Genomic DNA, 17865 nt, shown 5'->3' with positions numbered 1-17865 from the left:
CGTTTAGCAGTGTAACAGGTTAGTAGCGACTCCCCTGCCTGTTTCCCTGCGCTGGTGGAGGTGGGGAATTTGCTTGATTCGTCACATACCCTCATTTGTACTTCTTCCAAGTGGTTTTCCAGGTTTTGTAACTCCCGGGCTGTGTGATCCTCCCGATAAGCTTTTAATTTCCTTAAAGTAAGCAGTAATAGCTGCAGGGGGGGGAAGGGTGGCAAGGGAAACAGTTCATTCTTCCCAAGAAGGCTGTAGGCCCTAACTTCAAATCCTTAAGGATCTGTAAAGCTCTTTTACAGCTGCAGTGCTCTTGTCTCCTTTTGGATCTGACCCAGTGACTTCCATCTCTCCCTGTTGTGTAGAAAAAAAATTTTTTTTAAATTTTTGTTTTAAGATATCACTTTTTAAAAAGTCTTAACTGGCGGGGCGAAGAAGCTTGGAAAATATGTAGAACAGGACTACCTGACTCAGCCTTGGGCGAGCCGCTGGGAGAAGCAGCCTAGCTTTCTTTAAGCCGTCTTCCCCGCCGTACAGACACCGCTCTGTAGGGCCATCCCCCCCTGCCCCCGTCCGGATTCACGTGCGGGGACGTGGAGGGCTTATCTGTTTGCAATGATGGTTGCGATCTGCAATGCAGACGCACAAAGTCTCCGCATGCCCCGCGGCGGGCTCCGGGTCCATTCTTTCTGTTTGGGTGGGGACCTGGGAGAAGGAAGAGTGTGAAATGTGGGGGTGGGGGATGTCTGCCAAGGTCTGTCCAACTCACCAGGCGACTCTGCTCATGCCTGCTGCCCCGAGGGGCCAGCAAGCATCTCCCTCCCACGCCCCAGCAGGGAGGGATGTACTGATCCCCACCGTGGCACCTGGGAGCCAAGTTGGTAAGAGTGGCCCGGTGTCCCAGCCCTCCCCCAGTCCCTGAACACCCTCGAAGTCCCTCCCCCCAATCAACCAACTTTTAACATGATAATGGCCATGACAATACCTTCCAGCCAAGGCCAGGAGGGCCTTGGGGAGGACTTAAAGCATCCTCCCCTCAATGGGGTGCCTGCTCGTGGGTTGCCTGCAGCCTCGACCGCCACATCGCCTCATGCTCGGGGCTGGAGGGCCCGGCCCGGCCATGAGCGCCCACCTGGCCACGCCGCCGTCCTATGTGCCCTACCCCGGCGCGGCCAGGTATGGAGACTACTACTGGTTCTCCGCAGGCAGCATGGACAGCGTGCCCGCCGAGGAGGCTCCGGCGCCGGACGCCCCCCCCTTGCCCGCGGCCAAGACGCCCAGTCCCTCAGGTACGCGGCCGGCCCGGCTGAGCAATCGGGCTACCCTGGGCTGGGAGCGCCCGTGTGGCCCGTGTGCCTCCTGCCCCGGGGCCGGGAGGCGATGCCGGTGCTGCGGGCGGCCCCGGCCCCGGTCCCGGCGAGGCTGCGGTGGTCGCGGCCCCGCGGGGAAGGGCGGCGGGAGCCGGGCGCGGCTGCGGCGGCGCCAGCAGGGCCACTCTGCCCAGACGGGACGCGCCAAAGGGGCGACCAGCGAGGCGCCTCGGTCCCGCAGCCGCGAGGCGGCCTGTGCCCATCTCGCTGCGCTGCCCACGGCTACGGAGCCCCTGCGAGTCCCCAGGGCACCAGCAATCTTAAATTCTCCGGAGAAGCTGGACTTTAGAAGTTTTTGAGTCTTCCCTGCCTTATTTTGCTCACCTCGGTTCTCTCTTCTCTCCCCAGCTTCCTCCAGCTCTGGGACACTCACCCAGTACTACACCCCTGACTCTGCCACTAGCCCCACCGCAGCAGGCAGCCCGTCTCCCCACTCCTCTTTGCAGAAGGTCAAGGCGCAAGGCAAGGGTGTGGTGAAGGCTGGCAAGAGCCGCACAGCCTTCTCGCAGGACCAGCTGAAAGCCCTACACCAGCGCTTCCAGAGCCAGAAGTACCTTAGCCCCCAGCAGATCCGGGAGCTGGCTGCTGCCCTTGAGCTCACCTACAAACAGGTGAACATCTTGCTCTGAGCGGCAGCTAAGTTGGGGTCTCTTTTTGTGATTTTCTGTTTTCTTAGACCCCAGAGATAAGTTTCTTTTCATTATCTTGTCCGTGCTGCTGCTTGTGTGAGACAGCAGAGGGTGTGAAAATGTGACTCAGTCTTCTTATGTTTGGTTCCAGCACTCTCCACCCACTCCGTGCAGGTGTTTCAAAGGGCCTGCAGAGAGCAGCAAAGCAGGGCTTTGCAGAGTCCAGTAACTATTCTGTATGGACATGTGTTGTCTCTGAGTGTAGAAAGATACTTGCACTGCAATGCAAGTGGCCTTTCCTAGTCGGAGTGGTACCTTGGTCTCTCCCTAGAGAGAGTGTCCTTGCTGCACCAGCTGCTTGTGTCTGACTAAAAGAACGACTCACTCCTGGGGTCCTGAGCCCTGATCTTGGCACAGCAGTGAGATGGTGCTGTTCAAGCTGACTGCTGCAGTTGCCTTGGCCAGTGTTCTAGGTAGGGTTTTTGAAGTCGGGAAAGAAGATCCCGTGGTGATTGGAAGAGTAGGAATATTAGTTTTCATGTCTCAGCTCTGTGATTTCACAGCTACCTGTATCTGCTGCATGTTGTTAGCTGCTGAAATTATTTACTGTACTAGTAGTCAAGCAGAAACTCGATTGTAGCAGAAAGGAGGACGTGTAGTAAGCTCTGAAAGTCAATTTCTAATTTCTTATGTCCTTTCCGCATCACTTTTAGGTGAAAACATGGTTTCAGAATCAACGGATGAAATTTAAGCGTTGCCAAAAGGAGAGCCAGTGGGTGGAAAAAGGGATGTATCTACCACAGGTGAGTAAACTTCCCCACCACCACCAGTCACGGCTCCTCCAGTCTGCATGTCCAACCTGCTAATTCAAACAGTGCACAGGACTCAATATTACCAAGCCAGTTGTATTTCTCCTAACAGAGCTTACAGTGGCATGTCTTTTAAACTGGTTTCCCCCCCAGCGTGGCGTTCCTAGACACGTTGAGCTGGAGATTACTAAGAGAAGAGCCGGTCATCTCTGCTCTAACTGGTCTATTGGGAGGACAATGGGCATGAAAAAGGCGCTATTGTTCAGCCTGGAGGAGGAGCTGGGGGAGAAAGGAGGACCTATCCAAAAAAATGGGCCGTTGTTGTGGTTCTGCACTACTGACCGACTTTCTCTGTCTCCTAGAATGGGGTTCATCAGGCTGCTTACCTGGATATAGCCCCCACGTTCCACCAGGTCTTCCCTGTCGGCACCAGCAGAAACCTTCAGGCTGTGCCCAACGTGCACCAGGCTTACAGCAGCGGACAGACTTATGGGAATGGGCAGAACCTGTACTCACTCGTGTCTGTGGAGGATGAGGGGCCCTTTGGAAAAGGTGGGACAGGCTGCAATACCCAGCAAACCATGGGTTTATTAAGCCAGCAAATGAACTTCTATCACAGCTGCTTTGACAATATAGATTATGTCAGCGTGGAGGTAGAAGATGCCTTCAACTTCCAGAACACCTCTGACACTGTCACACCATTTTCGAGCTCTCCTATACAGAATCAATGCCAGGTACCTTGGCATCCCATGGGGACCCAGAGTTGGTATGAGTCTCAGGTCTGAGTGGTTTTTTTCTCCCATCTTTTGTGTTCACCCATGGGATTTCCAGGCTCTTGACTCGGGATACAGATTCTATTCGTTTTTCTTGTCCCTCCTCCACTACTCCTGTTTTAACTATAGGAGGGGCTCAGCACCCTGTTGCCTGGGGCTAGTTTTCTGTTTAAGTATGCCTGTCTGTTCGTAGCTAACCCTTGGCAGAGATGCTTTAGGTATTGATGAGATTGAACCTCATTTATTGAGGCCAGTGTGCAATGTCACAGCTGTGAGCAACAGAGGTTGTTACAGTCTGTTTGTTGTTAAGGTCTCACCTTCTTTGCTGCCTCTCTAGAAGGTGATCTCTGATCCTTGCCCTGTGCGTCTTGCAGCAGAGCTTCCACTGCAAAGGAGGTGAATATTTGTTGTTGCAGAATAATTTTTCATGAAGTGTGGTTTTTTTGCAGTGTTACCAGGCATGTTTTATGTTATGTGCATCCTGTCTGTTATTACTATTTCTGCTTAATGTTCAGTGTTCTTAATGTTAAATGTTCTTACAAAGTTGTTTGAATTGAAATAAATTACTTTATTTTAATGTTGTAATGATGTCACCAGCTTGCATTGAAACAGCCTGCTGTGAGAGTGGTTATTCTACACAGACCTAGACCTGCAGTACTGAGGAAAGGGAGGAAATAACTAACCCTACTGTGTTTTCTCCCACGGGTGGGATCAGGCAATTGTTCAAAAGGAGCAAGTCACAGAAGTCTATCAGCCTGTTTTTAGTATGCAGGTGTGTTGCCAAGTGCAAGGAGGGCAGGGGGGGGAGGCTCCAGGGCTAGGCAACTGAACAAGCTGCTTGCTTGAAGGGATGTGCAGCCCTGTAACATGCTTATATTAGCCCTTGAACAGCAATGCTTCAAAAAAATTATTGAAGAAGGGGGATGGAGCAAAAGAAAGTGTCCTAGAGATGGTGTGGCCTCCTGCTGCTGCTCCAGAAGGTCACAACTGGAGGCCTGGAATCCTTCTTAATTAAATCTGCGGTTTTCTTGAGGTTCTTGTGCTGATCTCAAATGGTAACAGAATCTCCTGCCTCCAGCATGGAAACAAAACCAGAACCAAGCTGCTATTGACTCATCCTCTAAACTAGCAGAAGTTGTGTTTGTGTTTAATCCCAGGTTCTTTGAATTTACACTACACCACTGAAGCCCTTCATCTGTCTGAAAGGGGCAATTCAGCGCATACTCCCACCGAGCACAATTAGCTAAACTGGCAGCTGACTGCTCGGGCTCAAACTGCTACAGGTCCTTTGCTGAACAGAACCTGCCTGTGTGGATGCAAAAGCATATCCCCTCTTTCCTTTTGCAATGCTGCAATCCTCTGCTCCTGAGGCAAGGTACAGTAGGTACAGGAAGGAGAGAAGAGCGGAGGCATGAGCCTGTGTAGAGGAGGACAAAAGAATTAGTCACTCATACGCGTGGGCTGCCAACCTCAAAACAGCACAAAAAGGTAAATCTGGTTCGGAAGAGGGGGAATGTCAGGTTCATGTGGTTTTCTGCATTATAGAACAGAGATCCTTTCTCATCTGGGTGGGAGATTCATATCCCAATATCAGTGTGTATGAATTCTGGGTAATTCTCTGGCCAATAGTATTAATTTCAACACTTGCCTTGAAAAAATAAAGCTGAACCATACACCTATAAAAGTCATACATCCTATTGGAAGGAATAAGAGGGAGGTGTCTTTACAAACAATCTGTGTCCCTACTGGTAGATAAACCCAGATACTGAGAGGTGAAAGAAGCAATGGGAGGAACCATAAATTCCATAGGAATTCCACTAAATTAACACAGACTGTTACTCACTCTGTGCTAATCCATGGATTTAGAGAAAAAGAGCAGACACAGAAAAGAATAGGGGGGGTTGTACATTAGAAAGGGGGTTTGTATTAAGCGATTCAGGAAGTCTGTACCTCTCAGGTCCCTCAGCCAATGGTGAAAGAGAGAGGAAAATGCAGTCGGGAAATTAAGGTGAAAATGAGGCTGTTTCCTCCTAACCATTTGAGACACCCATGGGAAATGCCCATGACCTCTTCCTTTATTTGAATAAAGTTACAGGACTCCTCTATCTCCTTTTTGGACATAAACCTTTGGTGTTTGTGGATTTTCCTGGCACTATGCCTTGTCTTTCAGCTTTAAAATTAGCAGCTTATGTTTTTACGGTTCTTTTAAGATGCAATCTTTAGTTCTAAAGAAATAAGGTATAGAGATATTTGTAGAATAATTGCAGAGGATGCCTGCTGCAGTTTACCTGTGTTGCTTGGTATGTTTTTTTTCATGTGTCTGCTGCAAGGCTAAGGAGCTAGCCAGATGTCCTGCAGGAACAGATATTGTTGCTAAAACAGCCCTGGGGCTGAGAATGATTGCTCTGCATGTCGTGGTTTGTGTTACTCCATGTACTATGGGAGGGCTCTGTGGAAATTGAATGTTCCCTCGTGGCTGTGTTATTCCCCTGGTTGCTCAGCCTGGGTTGGTGCAGGTTTGGCAAGCACATGTAGCTGGAGGGAACATGTGGAGCAGCTGTTGTTGGAGTTTTGGAAGGTAGGCTGGAAAGGCCTCCTAGTAGTTCATAAAGTGTTTCTAGAGATGGTGGACTTAAGCAGGAGTCTGCCTTTCCACAGAGCTGGTGCTCTCTTCTGTTATCTTCACATGCCTGAATCACATCACCATGTGAAACAACTGCACAGGTAATTGGGCACTACTACCAAAAATGGTGGAGGTGCAGGTGCCTCCAGCCTATACTTGCAGAAGAGTTTGTGTCAGTTCCTCAGAGGAAGTAGGTGCATGCCAGCAAAAGCTCTTTCTGCTAGGATACATTACACCTCTGTTAGGACTGCTGCTTCTCGAGATTGTGCTGTGTAACAGTGATTTCTGCACACTGCAAACATGATTTGCCTTGCCAGCAAATCTTTTTAGGATCAAGCTGTAAGATGATTTGGAGCTCTTCATATGCATTACAGCTTGTGGGACTGCACATTCACAGTATTTCTGCAGTGACAAAACTCCAGCTGTCAATGACAACTCCATTACCAAAGCTGCAGATGTAGTTCCAGTGATGCAGAGAGTCCCACCTAAGCAGAAGAAATTTGATCTAGTACAGATTACGTAGACCAGGGTTTTATTCTGTAGTTCACTGGGTTCCAGCTGTCCCACAGGCAAAATACCAAGCAGGTAGAGTGGTGCAAGCGACCTTGCTCTCAGTGTCAATGTGGCCTGCAGCAATGTTTTTTACAAGCTATGTATTTCTTCTGAGTGACCCATGAGCAAGGGCTCACAGCCCCAGTTGTCTCTCCAGTGCAGACAAAAGTCGTGATCTTTGCTTTAATAGGCTCTTCCCTACAGGCATGTGTAAACATATTTAGTTATCTGACTACAGCCCATGCCCAAAGGCTGAGCTAACTGGGTTTCGGAAATTTTCAGTCAAGCGTTGCCACACGTCTCTTGCCAGGCCTGTCATCAGAGGGCAGCAGCATATTGGCTGATACTGAATAGTCATGAGGCATGAAGGACTCTAAATCATGACACTTAGACATTAAAAAAAAAACAAAAAAACCCCGAAAAACCAAAACCCAAAAAACCCCCCGAGAAACCTCAACGCCAAGTTTTTTCCTACTTGTGAGGGCCACTTTATCTTCATGCTATCCAAAATTTTGAGGAGCACCCTCAGGTCATATCTGTGAATCTCTTTCAGAACCAGGCTAGAATTAAATTCTCATATTTGACCAAGGTCCCTCTGCTCTCTAGCAGCTGGGCAGTGTCCAAACTATTGAATCTTTTTCAAATTACAACATTGGGACTTCTGCTTTGAGTGAGCCCCACGACCAGAAAATAATCCAAACCCCCAGCGTCCCTCTGGCTGGCTGGGGCTGAGGGACTCCCTCTAACAGAAGCTGCATTCCTGCTGTTTTTACACAGGACATTGGGAATGAAGCTCCTGATACAGCAGACATCAATGACCTCCCTTCCTGGAAGCTGCTTATTTGCCTGTTGGAATTGCCGCGGGCTTTTGGACTCTCCATAACCACCTGTGGCAATAAGGTCTGTCTTTGAATGATGACCTCTGAAAAATTTTGTGTCTCTGAGGAAACTGCAAGATTTGGTAGTGTTTGTTAGCACTACTTTGCTGAAGGTCAATAGCAGGGAGGTCACAACTGATGCTCTTACAGACAGCAGCTTTCTGCAAGCCAGTCCCCGAGCCTCTGCAGCAAAATCCTGCCTTGTCCTAAAGCATCTCTGAAGGAGCAGGGCATGACACGTGACGCCTTTTCCAGAGAATTATTAGTGAGAACCAGTCGCAAGCTCAACTTTTTTCACCTACAGCAGCCTTTTGATGGGTTGGCATGGAAAAGCTTCAGATGATATTCAGGTAAGTAAACACCATTATTGGCTCGAGAAGAACTGAAAAATATCCTCATAATGGTGTGAGAGTCCTGATAAGTGCTGCTTTTGTAGTCCATCTCCGATGTTAACCAGCCCCTTTTCAATTGGCTTAATTGTTCCCACGCCTCTAATTGTTCCAATAACAGTCTTTCCCAATGTAAGCCACTTGCTGGTTGTAGGGGGAAGGGGTGGGGGCTGTGCCAAGATTATATGACTCACCATCCAAAAGGCCTTATCTTGCCCCAAATCATACTGGCCATGTCTTGAGGTTCAATGCCAGGCAGCAAATAAGCACCATGCAGTCACTCACTTGATCACTCCCCACCGCTGGGATGGGCAAGAGAATCATTAGAGTAAAAGTGAGAAAACTCGTGGGTTGAAATAAAAACAGTTTAATAGGTAAAGCAAAAGCCTCACACACAAAACAAGCAAAACAAGGAATTAATTCACCCCTTCCCATGGGCAGGCCACCTCCAGGACAACAGAGCCCCATCTCATGTAATGGTTACCTGGAAAGAAAAAGGCCATCACTCTGGATGTCCCCCTCTTCCTTCCCCCAGCTTTCTACACTGAGCCCAATGTTATATGGGATGAAATATCCATTTGGTCAGTCGGGGTCAGCTGTCCCAGCTGTGTCGCCTCCTAACTCCTTGTGCAGCCCCAGCCTTCTCGCTGTCAGGGAGATAATAAGAAGCGGAAAAGGCCTTGACACTGTGCAAGCCCTGCTCAGCAATAATGAAAACATCTCTGTATTATCAATCCCCTTCTCAGCACAAAACCAAAACACAGCCCCATCCTAGATAGTGTGAAGAAGATTAACTAAAACAACCAAAGTCAGCACACCATGCAGTTTACAGTAGGGTCAGAGTGTCTGCATGAGGGAGTGGGAACAAACAGCTGTGAGGCACAGAGACAGAAATCGGCTTTGCCAATAGAAGACCATGCCTCTTACTACTCCAGCCACAGAAATCACTGCCTTCATTTTATGCTCTTTTTTTTTAACCATGGAAGCTAATTCATTGCATTCAGAGAAATTCATTGTCATCATCCAAGAGTGACAGAAAAAGAGTGATAGAAAACCTGTGACTCTGGGAACTGGAGGCCTATTATTACTTTGTTACACATACCTGGTTTTAGGTGCTTAGATAGCTACATAGTTTTAAGTTTAGAAATTATAGTACCTCCATGAAAGTCCCCATATTCAATATTGCTGGATCAGGAAAATTCTTAAGGTGGGTGATAGTTACTCACCTGTTTCTTTGACTTGAGATACCTGGCATTGACAAGAGTTATGAAGCTGATCCACTTATAAGAGAAAAATCTCTGTTTATGGTTTCAGCATCAAATAACAATGGCATGTGGTTGCTGTAGCTATTTATGTTCCATCTGGCTTTTATATTGCAATGCTCTATTGCAGTGGGAAAAAAGAGATACAGAAAAATACATACTGCATCTTAAAAAATACTTTTTTTTTTTATTTGCCAAATTGAATGCACTGTTAGGTTTTCTCAAGGAGAGGCACAGCAAGATACAGACTAGAAGGAAGGGCTTAAAAGATCATCTTACCAGCCTTTCTGCAAGCTGCTTTTCACATCTCCATTAAACACGTCATCACTTCACCTCATGGCTGACATACAGAACTGATGGCCTACACTTCAGATGGATAACTGGCACATGGCAATAACTTCTCCAACTTCAGTTAAAGGTACATGACCAGCACCTCTCCGTACAGCCCCTGGCTTCATGTGTTATGCACACATAAACTGTACAGTGATACATAGAAATGAGATCCCCAAAGGAATCTGTGCTTCCTCTAAGACAAGTTACAAGATCCATCATTAAGAAGATTGAGGGCACAAGCTGGGTAGCCAGATCTTGGGTTTTGCTATAAGGGAGCTTGTTTGCCTGTGCCAGTCAAGGAAGGAGTGTGTGTGTGCACATGTATGGGCACAGAAAGGAAGGGCTGTGTGTGCGTACCGGAGCAAACGGGTATCTGCACGGCTGTGTGTCTGCAGGCACAGATTTGGATGCCAAAACAGGTTCTAGCTACAAGGTGTCCCTGAGGTGGACTGCACACAAATAACAAAGGGAGAAATGAGAACAAGATTTGCCCAAGTACCCCACATCCACAGTGCTTAGGAGTGATAAAGATGATGGCTGGCAGTGGTTGGGAAAGGAGCCCCCATTGTGGCTGAGTGGTGAAAATTACAGCCATCACCTGTCTTTGAGGCTGGATATTCCACACTGCCAGGACAGCTGTGGTAAAAGTCTACTTTGTGCTGGGCAATGAAGCCCACTGTCTGCTGGACACTGCAGGTCCCCCCGCCTTTGCCAAAGACTCCTCCATCCTCGCCGGTCACAATTGTGTAAGCATTCTGCCCTGCTCCATAGTGCTGACGGGGGGCAGGCATGGTTTGGATGTTGCCAGCTGCAGTGACGGGGTAGCCCTGGTGGAATTTGGGGTGCACATCCAGGTAGGTACTGGTCTGGAAGCCACTCTGAAAGGAAAAGGCAGTGGGTCAGAACACATAGCTTCTCCACTGGTGTCCCCAGACCTGACACGTACCAGGGCTCTGGCCCTTCACATTTCATATTGTCTCCTCACCAGCAGCAGTGGCATGAAGGGCAAGAACTATGTCCATTCCCATAGCTCAGGGGTGGATGCACAATCATATATATTTATATATACATAGGAGGGAAAGAGCTTTTCCCTGGAAACATTTCTGTGGCATACCCAGCCCACTGAGCAAACCAGGAGGCCGGGTACACTGACACTTTTATGCTTAAATTGCCCCCAAGGAGGAAATACAGGACTGAACTGCCTAGACAGAAGAGCCATGATGAGCCATGTGCTATGTTCTTACTTGCGTGAGGCACTGAGCCCGTTCACTCCACAGGCTGTGCTTCTGGCACCTCTTCAGCTTCATCCTCCGGTTCTGGAACCAAGTCTTCACCTGGGTGGGGAAGGGAGAGCAGAGAAAATGTCAGCAAAGGCGAAGGAAGAACAAATGTTACCAAATTCACAAGCCGGAAGAACCAGAGGGAGAGTGACCAGATGGCAGAGATACATGGGTAGCAGCAGATAAAAGCCTTTAAGAACTCCTGGGGGTTGTTGCCACGGGGAGAGGTCTGTCTAGCAGCCTCAGCAGGTGGCTAGTGCAACTGTGTGGTGGGGGAGGGGGTGGATCTGTGTCAAGAGACGGTGATAGTTGTGAAAAATCGACTCCTTCCAATCATGGAGGTGAATGACTGGTCTAAATCAGATCCACTGACACCTCTACAAGCCCCCTGCACTACAGGCAAACTTCTAAGACACTGTTTCTGCATACTTGTGAAGAGAGAAGGGACAGACTTGCTCCTTGTACCCAGCAGTTCCCAAATTCAAAGCTCCTTTGCTGGGGCGAATTCCAGGGCCATTTCCCCCCCGGCTGTGTCTGGGCTGTGAAAGCAGCCTTTGCAGGGATGTGGATTGAGGGAAAGAGCAGACTGTCCCACCTGTCTTGTTCCTGACAGAACCAGTTCAGTGTGTGCTGTACGTGTGCACTTACAATGCACGTATAACATTTTTAGTCCCAGGGCATTCAGGCCATCATGCCCAGCTCTGAGATCCCTATTCCAGGCAGATTTTGGACTTGTAACTGTGAGACCTTGTGCCCCACTGCCCAGCCTCCCCTGCTTTATGAAGGCATAATTTGAGGCAGCATCATTTCACTACATGCAACCTACCTGGAGATCAGCAGAGACCCCAAAGGGCAGTGATGTGTGAACCTAGCAGCACCCACATGGAGTGGGGAGCAGGTGTCAAGCAGCCAGGCAGTGCTGAGTGTGGAACATTATTAGATATTGGACAAGATAAGTCCTGGGAGACACTAGCAAGAGCTTTCAGCATGTCACAGCCCCACGATTCAGAGAACTGATGCATGCCAGGGTTTCTGTGAAGTTCACAGTGCATGGAAAAATCTGTGAAGTGCTGTCAAGCCCAGGGTAGAGACTGTTTGTGGCGAACAACATATTAATCACTGGGTTTGCAATTCTACTACAGGTGTTGGCAACAGAACCCTTAACTGACCCCTGACTTGGGAGGCCCAAATGAGGTGCCACTGACCCCTCTATCCGCAAAAGTACTTCTGATCTCTGGGCATGAATAAGCAGGGGAGCGACTGTTAGCTGGCACCTTTGCCTCAGTCCCTGCTGGGGGCTCATCTTCCCATCCTGTCACTTCCTTATGTGACCACTCAGCCACTGTGAGATCAATATACTGTGGGTCAAAGTCTCTGTGTTCACCTGCTTGTAGGTGAGCCCCAGGGCAACAGCCAGCTCCCGGATCTGCTGGGGACTGAGGTACTTCTGGCTCTGGAAGCGCTGGTGCAGGGTTTGCAGCTGCTCCTTGGAGAAAGCTGTGCGGCTCTTGGTCTTCCTCAGCCCCTCCATGCCATTTTCTCTGCCCTTCTGAGACTTAGCTGTAGGCTGTGGGGACGAGGATGATGAATGTGGACTGGTGGCTGAATCTGGTGTGAATTGGCTGAAATTCCCAGAACAGGATGAAGGTGGGGATACTTCTATAAATAAAAAGACAATGAGAAAAGGTATGAGAGACAAAATGTTTAGCTGTAAGGGTATGAGCATGCACCCTGCCTGCTGTATAGCTCTTTGCCTACAAGACAGGAGCTTTCCTGAAGCAAAGGTTTGTGTGACCCTCCTCTCTTCATGGATCTGTGAGCACAGACAAGCGCACTGACAGTGAGCAGCTTCCCAGGTCAGTCCCCTCCGGGATGCTCATGGCTCCCCTTTGCCAGGAAGAAAAGTCAGGGCAGGGAGTGGTGCAAGAGTGGTGCACATTGGTTCACAGTGAACTATCCTCCTCCAGAAGGCCTCATCAATATTTCAGTCTGAGTGTGGTGTAAAAAGGCCTCGTCATGACTGCAAGCACAGCTCTGGGTTGGTGACTGGGCTCCCCAAAACTGCCTGCCCAGCAATACCAAGGCACTCAATAGAGACAAAACAAACTCTAACCAGGGTGCATGGTGGGGCAGAGCAGCCAGTGCTCACAGTGAGGGCAGCTGGTGGAGAGCATCAGGCATTGGATATTGGCTCAGTCCTGTTTGCCTTTGTCTCCCACCACAGACTGTGCCACTACTGGAAACACATGTAGGTGGGGGGACCTATTTGTCTAAGAGGGGCTTTTGGTGAGAGAAGAATGAAGGAGAGAAATTTCACATGGAGAAGGAGAGGGAGAGGAAATGTGGATGTGTGAAACAGGTGAAAGGAGCCAGTAGTTCTGTACCAGGGACATACGGGACAGAATTCAAGAGTGCAGAGGAAGGCATTCAAGCCCCTTCTCATTTGTCTCGGTACATTTCTTAAGGGGTCTCTGTTGATGGCAAAGTTGAGATCAAGACCTAAAGGAAAAGCTTCCTGAACAATCTGGGCTACTAGTGAAGCCAAAAGCTGCCAAGACGCAAAGTCATTCAGCCTGAAGGAATAAGAAAATGTGTCAGATGCCAGATTACTGGGGTTTGAGAGAGCCTGAGACCTTCTCAGGCCAACCCTGACTGAAGGGCTGTGATACCAGTCACTCCTCTTTCCCCTAACTACAGTGATGAATCTGCCCATCCCTCCCTCCTCCAGCTACTCCTTGGCAAACTGTCCTGCATAATCCATCCCCTCTCCTCCTACTGGAAGTGTAGTGAATGGGGCAGTGCCATTTCAGTACCTACCTTCTGACTACTGAGCCCAAATGTCTCCCAACCTCCTTACCAGCCACCCTGAGAGCTGTGGCACTGAGACACCCTCCTCAACCTCCAGAACATATATCCAGTGCAAAGTTACTGATGTCCCCTGGAGGAATGGGCTTCCCACCCACCCTACAAAACCTTTCCCTCTTCTATCCTAAGCTGAGAGCCTACTAAGCAATCACTCAAAAGCCTTGGGGTGCTGTTGGACCTCAGAAAGGTGTCCACATCTGTGGTAGTGTTCCCCTTGTTACTCTCCTTACAGAGCCATGCCTGTCTCTGTGGTGCCTGCCACTCGAGGCTTGCCTGCTCGGGGCCATTTGCTGTCCCTAGGAGAGGACACAACCCAGAGCAGGGGCTGGGTGAGCAGCTAGGGGTGTAGTGGGGCAGGTTTCTAGTGCTGGGGAGCAGGGCCATGAGGACTGCAAAGGGATTCTGTCTACAAGCAGGAAGAGGCTGTCAGCAGAAGAGGTGCAAGGGCCTGTGGTGTTATGTGCATGGGGCTAGATTGCACAGCCTTGAGGAAGCTGAACATCCGTGACCTGGCAGCATGGGAAGCTAAAACTTTGTGTGGGATCACAGGATGCTTGGCTCCTGCACTCTGTGCAGTAAAAACCTTGTAGGCAGAAAATGAGTATGCTGGGAACATGGGCTTGGAAAACAGGAAAGTCTCCTGTTAGGTGGGAACCCACAGCAAGACCCTGTAAAACTAAAGCTCCCCCAGGTTCCTGCTCAACTTGTCATCCCAAACCCCCATGAAACCCCCATGCGCAGCTCGAGCTCAGGACAAAAATGCTCCCTCGCCCATGAGAAGAGAGTAAAGGAGAGAGGAAGCAAGAAACACAAACAGTGCAACAGGCAGAACGTGCAAGCCTGTGACAGACCCACTCCCACAAGCCCTTTGACTTCCACAACTGGGCTCTCTCTGAGAGAAGTACAGAGGAGAGTGTTTGAAGACGGGGTTTAAGTCTGTGTACCAGGCCCACCAGGGGCACAAAGGAGTCCATCTGCCTGCTGCCTTTGTCGGGCAGGCAGCACGCAGAGAACCCAAGCCTTTCTCCAAGCTACATGGCAGGTAGCCACGTGCCAAGTAGCCATAGTCACTCTGCCTGAGCCTGTAGCTTTCTACAGCAATTGACAGCTTGAAAGTGGCACCCCAAAACCTGGTTCTCCTCCCACCAATTTACCTTGCTGGAGTGTTGCCCTGCTGACCACAATGTGGGGCTGGGTGAAAACCTGCTTTTATCAGCTCTTCTATTGCCACTCACTGGAGTGGGAGAGGAATGGCAGGAACAGAAAATGTCACTGCCGTGAGGCCTGGGACTTTTTGGTAAAAAAGGACAAGGCAAAGCAACAAGAGCACAGAGAGGAGAGGGAAATAGAGGAAAATGGCAAAATGAAAGAACCAGTGAGTAACAATGCTAGATTTAACAGAGCAGATCTCCCAGCACCCAGTAATTCAGAGCAGGCCTTGGCTCATATTTAATAAGCCCATAAAAGGTGCAAGGAGTTTGTAAGGGGATAAGGGATGCCACAAGAAGTATCTCCAGGATCTGTTTCTCTCGACAGCATGCACGACAGCACTTAACTAAAAGGATGCTCAGACATTCCTGCCCCAAGAACCATGAACTTCCATAAGACCAAGTAGTCACACTGCCCTTCGGCCTGGAGCACAGATCTGACAGTGCCTCGACTCTTGCAGGCTCTGGTGAGGTTTAGGAAACCGGTCCACAGTCACCCAAGAAACACAGCACGGAAAAGTGGCGTGACTGGCCAAGGTCACCCCTCCTCCTTGCCTACCACACCGCAGTTTGCCTAGGTCACACACTAGGAAACCAAGGCAGGGAGAGAGAAAAATTCACTCCAAGTCATTTGAGCCTGACCTGGGACCAGAGGTATCCTGGGGATCAGCTCCAGGATTTAGCTGAAAGGCCTTACCTGCTGCGTGCCTCCTCCCTCCTGCCTCCGGAGACTGCCTAGCCCCGGCGGCTCCCGCAGGCCCGGCCGCCGTGGGGGCTTGTCCGGCCTCCCCCGCCGAGTTCCAGTAAAACTCCAGGTACCCCATGCCAGCCCCGCCGGGGTGCGCCTGGTACGGGGGCAGCGCCAGGTGCGCGCACATGGGGAGCAGCTGAAGGGGCGGGTCCCCCACCTCAGAGCAGATGTCACCCTCACCTGGGGGCAGGTCTCACCACCGAGCTGAGGTAGCCCCGAAGCGCAGACAGGCCTTTATAGCCGGCCATTCCCTGCCTGGGACCGCAATATTCACCGTGGCCCGCTCCTCCGGGCTCTTTGTCATGTTAAAGAAGCTGATCGGTGGGGTGGGGACAGAGCAGGGGGGAGGGAAAGTCGCACACAGCATCAGGGCTGAAATATGTCCCCTCTGAATTCTTCCCATTCTGCAGGTTCCTCAGTCACACCTGAGCAGGGTCTGATCCAGAGCCCCAGGACGACTCCTCCTGCTTGCTTCTTTGGGCTCTGCTGAGCTTGTCCTGCCTCAAAATCCCTGTACAAGGGATTTTGTACAAGACAGCTTTGGGAGAACACATCCCAGCCAGTCTCCACCAAGGGGGAGAGGACAGGAGGGAAATCTGGCGCTGAGCTGCTCCATACCGTGCCAGCCAAACCCACACCCTGGCCTGAGTTACCCACAAACACCCCCTACTGACCTGGCAGCACTTCCCACGCTCTAGCTGCAGATGTCAGAGATGGAACAGGGGGGAAATGAGTAAGAATTAGATCTGAGGGCTAGAACATACCTTTTTTTTTTTTTAACTGTAAAGGAATTTCCTTCATACAGGCCTTCGAGGGAGCCAGCTGAAAATGTGTTTGGCCCATCTTCAACAAACCTGTGCCAGAGCAAAGTCAGAAACACTGGGCAAATCACATCCAACACGAGATCTCACTTTTCAGAGCAGGCTCAGAAATCTGAACTGGCTTGTCTCCAGGGAGACAACCAGCAGAGACATTTTCACTGGAGAGGTAGGAAAAAATCGAGTGTACGTAAGGTCCACAGCTAACAGATTTGCTTGCCCATGGCCTTTCAAAAGCACATCCTTTCATTTGTGTAGCCTTGGCTGTGGCCTTTGCCAGGTTGCTGCAGGTTGGTTGGAATAAAGGAGATTAAGAGTTTCCTTTAAGACAGGGTTAGCTGATGTTTCCTAACATATGGCCTACCCAAGGGGAACAGGCACATGCAGAGCTGTTCATTAAATAACTAAAGGTAAGTGAGTGAGCTACAGAATTCAGCTACAGGCCTGCAGATTGGGCTTGTTTTGGTCCCCTCTCATCAGCAGGTTTTGCTCTGCCTGTATTTAGGAAAATTTTATTAGTTTAGTCTCAAAAGACATTATGAGTCTCTCACTAATGTCTGTTTCTCAATAGAAAGACAGAAGTCCCAGAGTTAATTAAAATACTTGTTGCTACAACCAGCCCTGTTTTGGCACCAGGACATGTGCATGCTTCCTGTCAGAAGCTCAGCACTGTTGATCCACGGAAGTGTAAAATGATTTCAAATGGACAGTCCACTCACCCCCCTGTACCTCATTACTTCACAAATGCTTGTTGCTGCCTTCATCCCAAGCCTGGGCTAGCATCCCAGTACCTGTCCAGCAGGCCAGAGAGGGACACCTGCTTGCTGTGAGTGTTCAAATATCAGCAGGGAGAAGATACACACAGGTGGGTGAAAGCAACAGAAATAGGAAGTAGAATTTAGATCAGTGAAAAAGGATGTAGAACAGCACTTCTGCCAGGACTTGTGCTGCTCTGTGCCCCATGGCAGGTCACTAGTCCTGGCTTCCCTGTCTGTAGAGACACTTTCCCATGAGGTGCAGACTGGAGGGAGCCAAGGACCTGGCTAGACACTCTTTAAATTGACACGGAGTTTTGTGTTTTCCGTTTGCATTAAACACTTTTTTACTTTACAAACTGCAGGGACTGACATATCTCTGCACAAGAATGGCAGGTTTTAATGTTCAATTTATGTGAAAAACTTAAAACGAAAAAGGGCTTTTGAGCACATCTGCCTCAACAGAAACCCCAAAACATCCTGAATATGTCAATTATGCTGCAACAGCCTCTACAATTTGGCTTTGGCTCATGCCTCCCTTCTGAATCATTCTACATTTCAGAGCTGCAGTGCCACAAG

General features: G+C 49.5%; 2 protein-coding genes across 2 annotated transcripts; one reads left to right on the top strand and one right to left on the bottom strand.

The window, feature by feature from the left end:
* Nucleotides 1–997: 997 nt before the first annotated feature.
* Nucleotides 998–4081, top strand: LOC116436365 (homeobox protein NANOG-like). The gene is made up of 4 exons (XM_032093410.1): nt 998–1280; nt 1710–1972; nt 2704–2793; nt 3162–4081. Exons 1-4 carry the CDS (start codon nt 1031–1033, stop codon nt 3582–3584), a joined length of 1026 nt encoding a protein of 341 aa, XP_031949301.1. The 5' UTR covers nt 998–1030; the 3' UTR covers nt 3585–4081.
* Nucleotides 4082–9192: 5111 nt separating this feature from the next.
* Nucleotides 9193–15840, bottom strand: LOC116436358 (homeobox protein NANOG-like). The gene is made up of 4 exons (XM_032093395.1): nt 15660–15840; nt 12274–12548; nt 10854–10943; nt 9193–10487 (listed from the first exon to the last, which is right to left on the bottom strand). Exons 1-4 carry the CDS (start codon nt 15838–15840, stop codon nt 10125–10127), a joined length of 909 nt encoding a protein of 302 aa, XP_031949286.1. The 3' UTR covers nt 9193–10124.
* Nucleotides 15841–17865: the final 2025 nt, after the last annotated feature.

The sequence above is a fragment of the Corvus moneduloides genome, chromosome 2, assembly GCF_009650955.1.
Source record: "Corvus moneduloides isolate bCorMon1 chromosome 2, bCorMon1.pri, whole genome shotgun sequence".
Lineage (NCBI taxonomy): Eukaryota > Metazoa > Chordata > Aves > Passeriformes > Corvidae > Corvus > Corvus moneduloides.
This window is presented reverse-complemented; position numbering and strand designations above follow the sequence as displayed.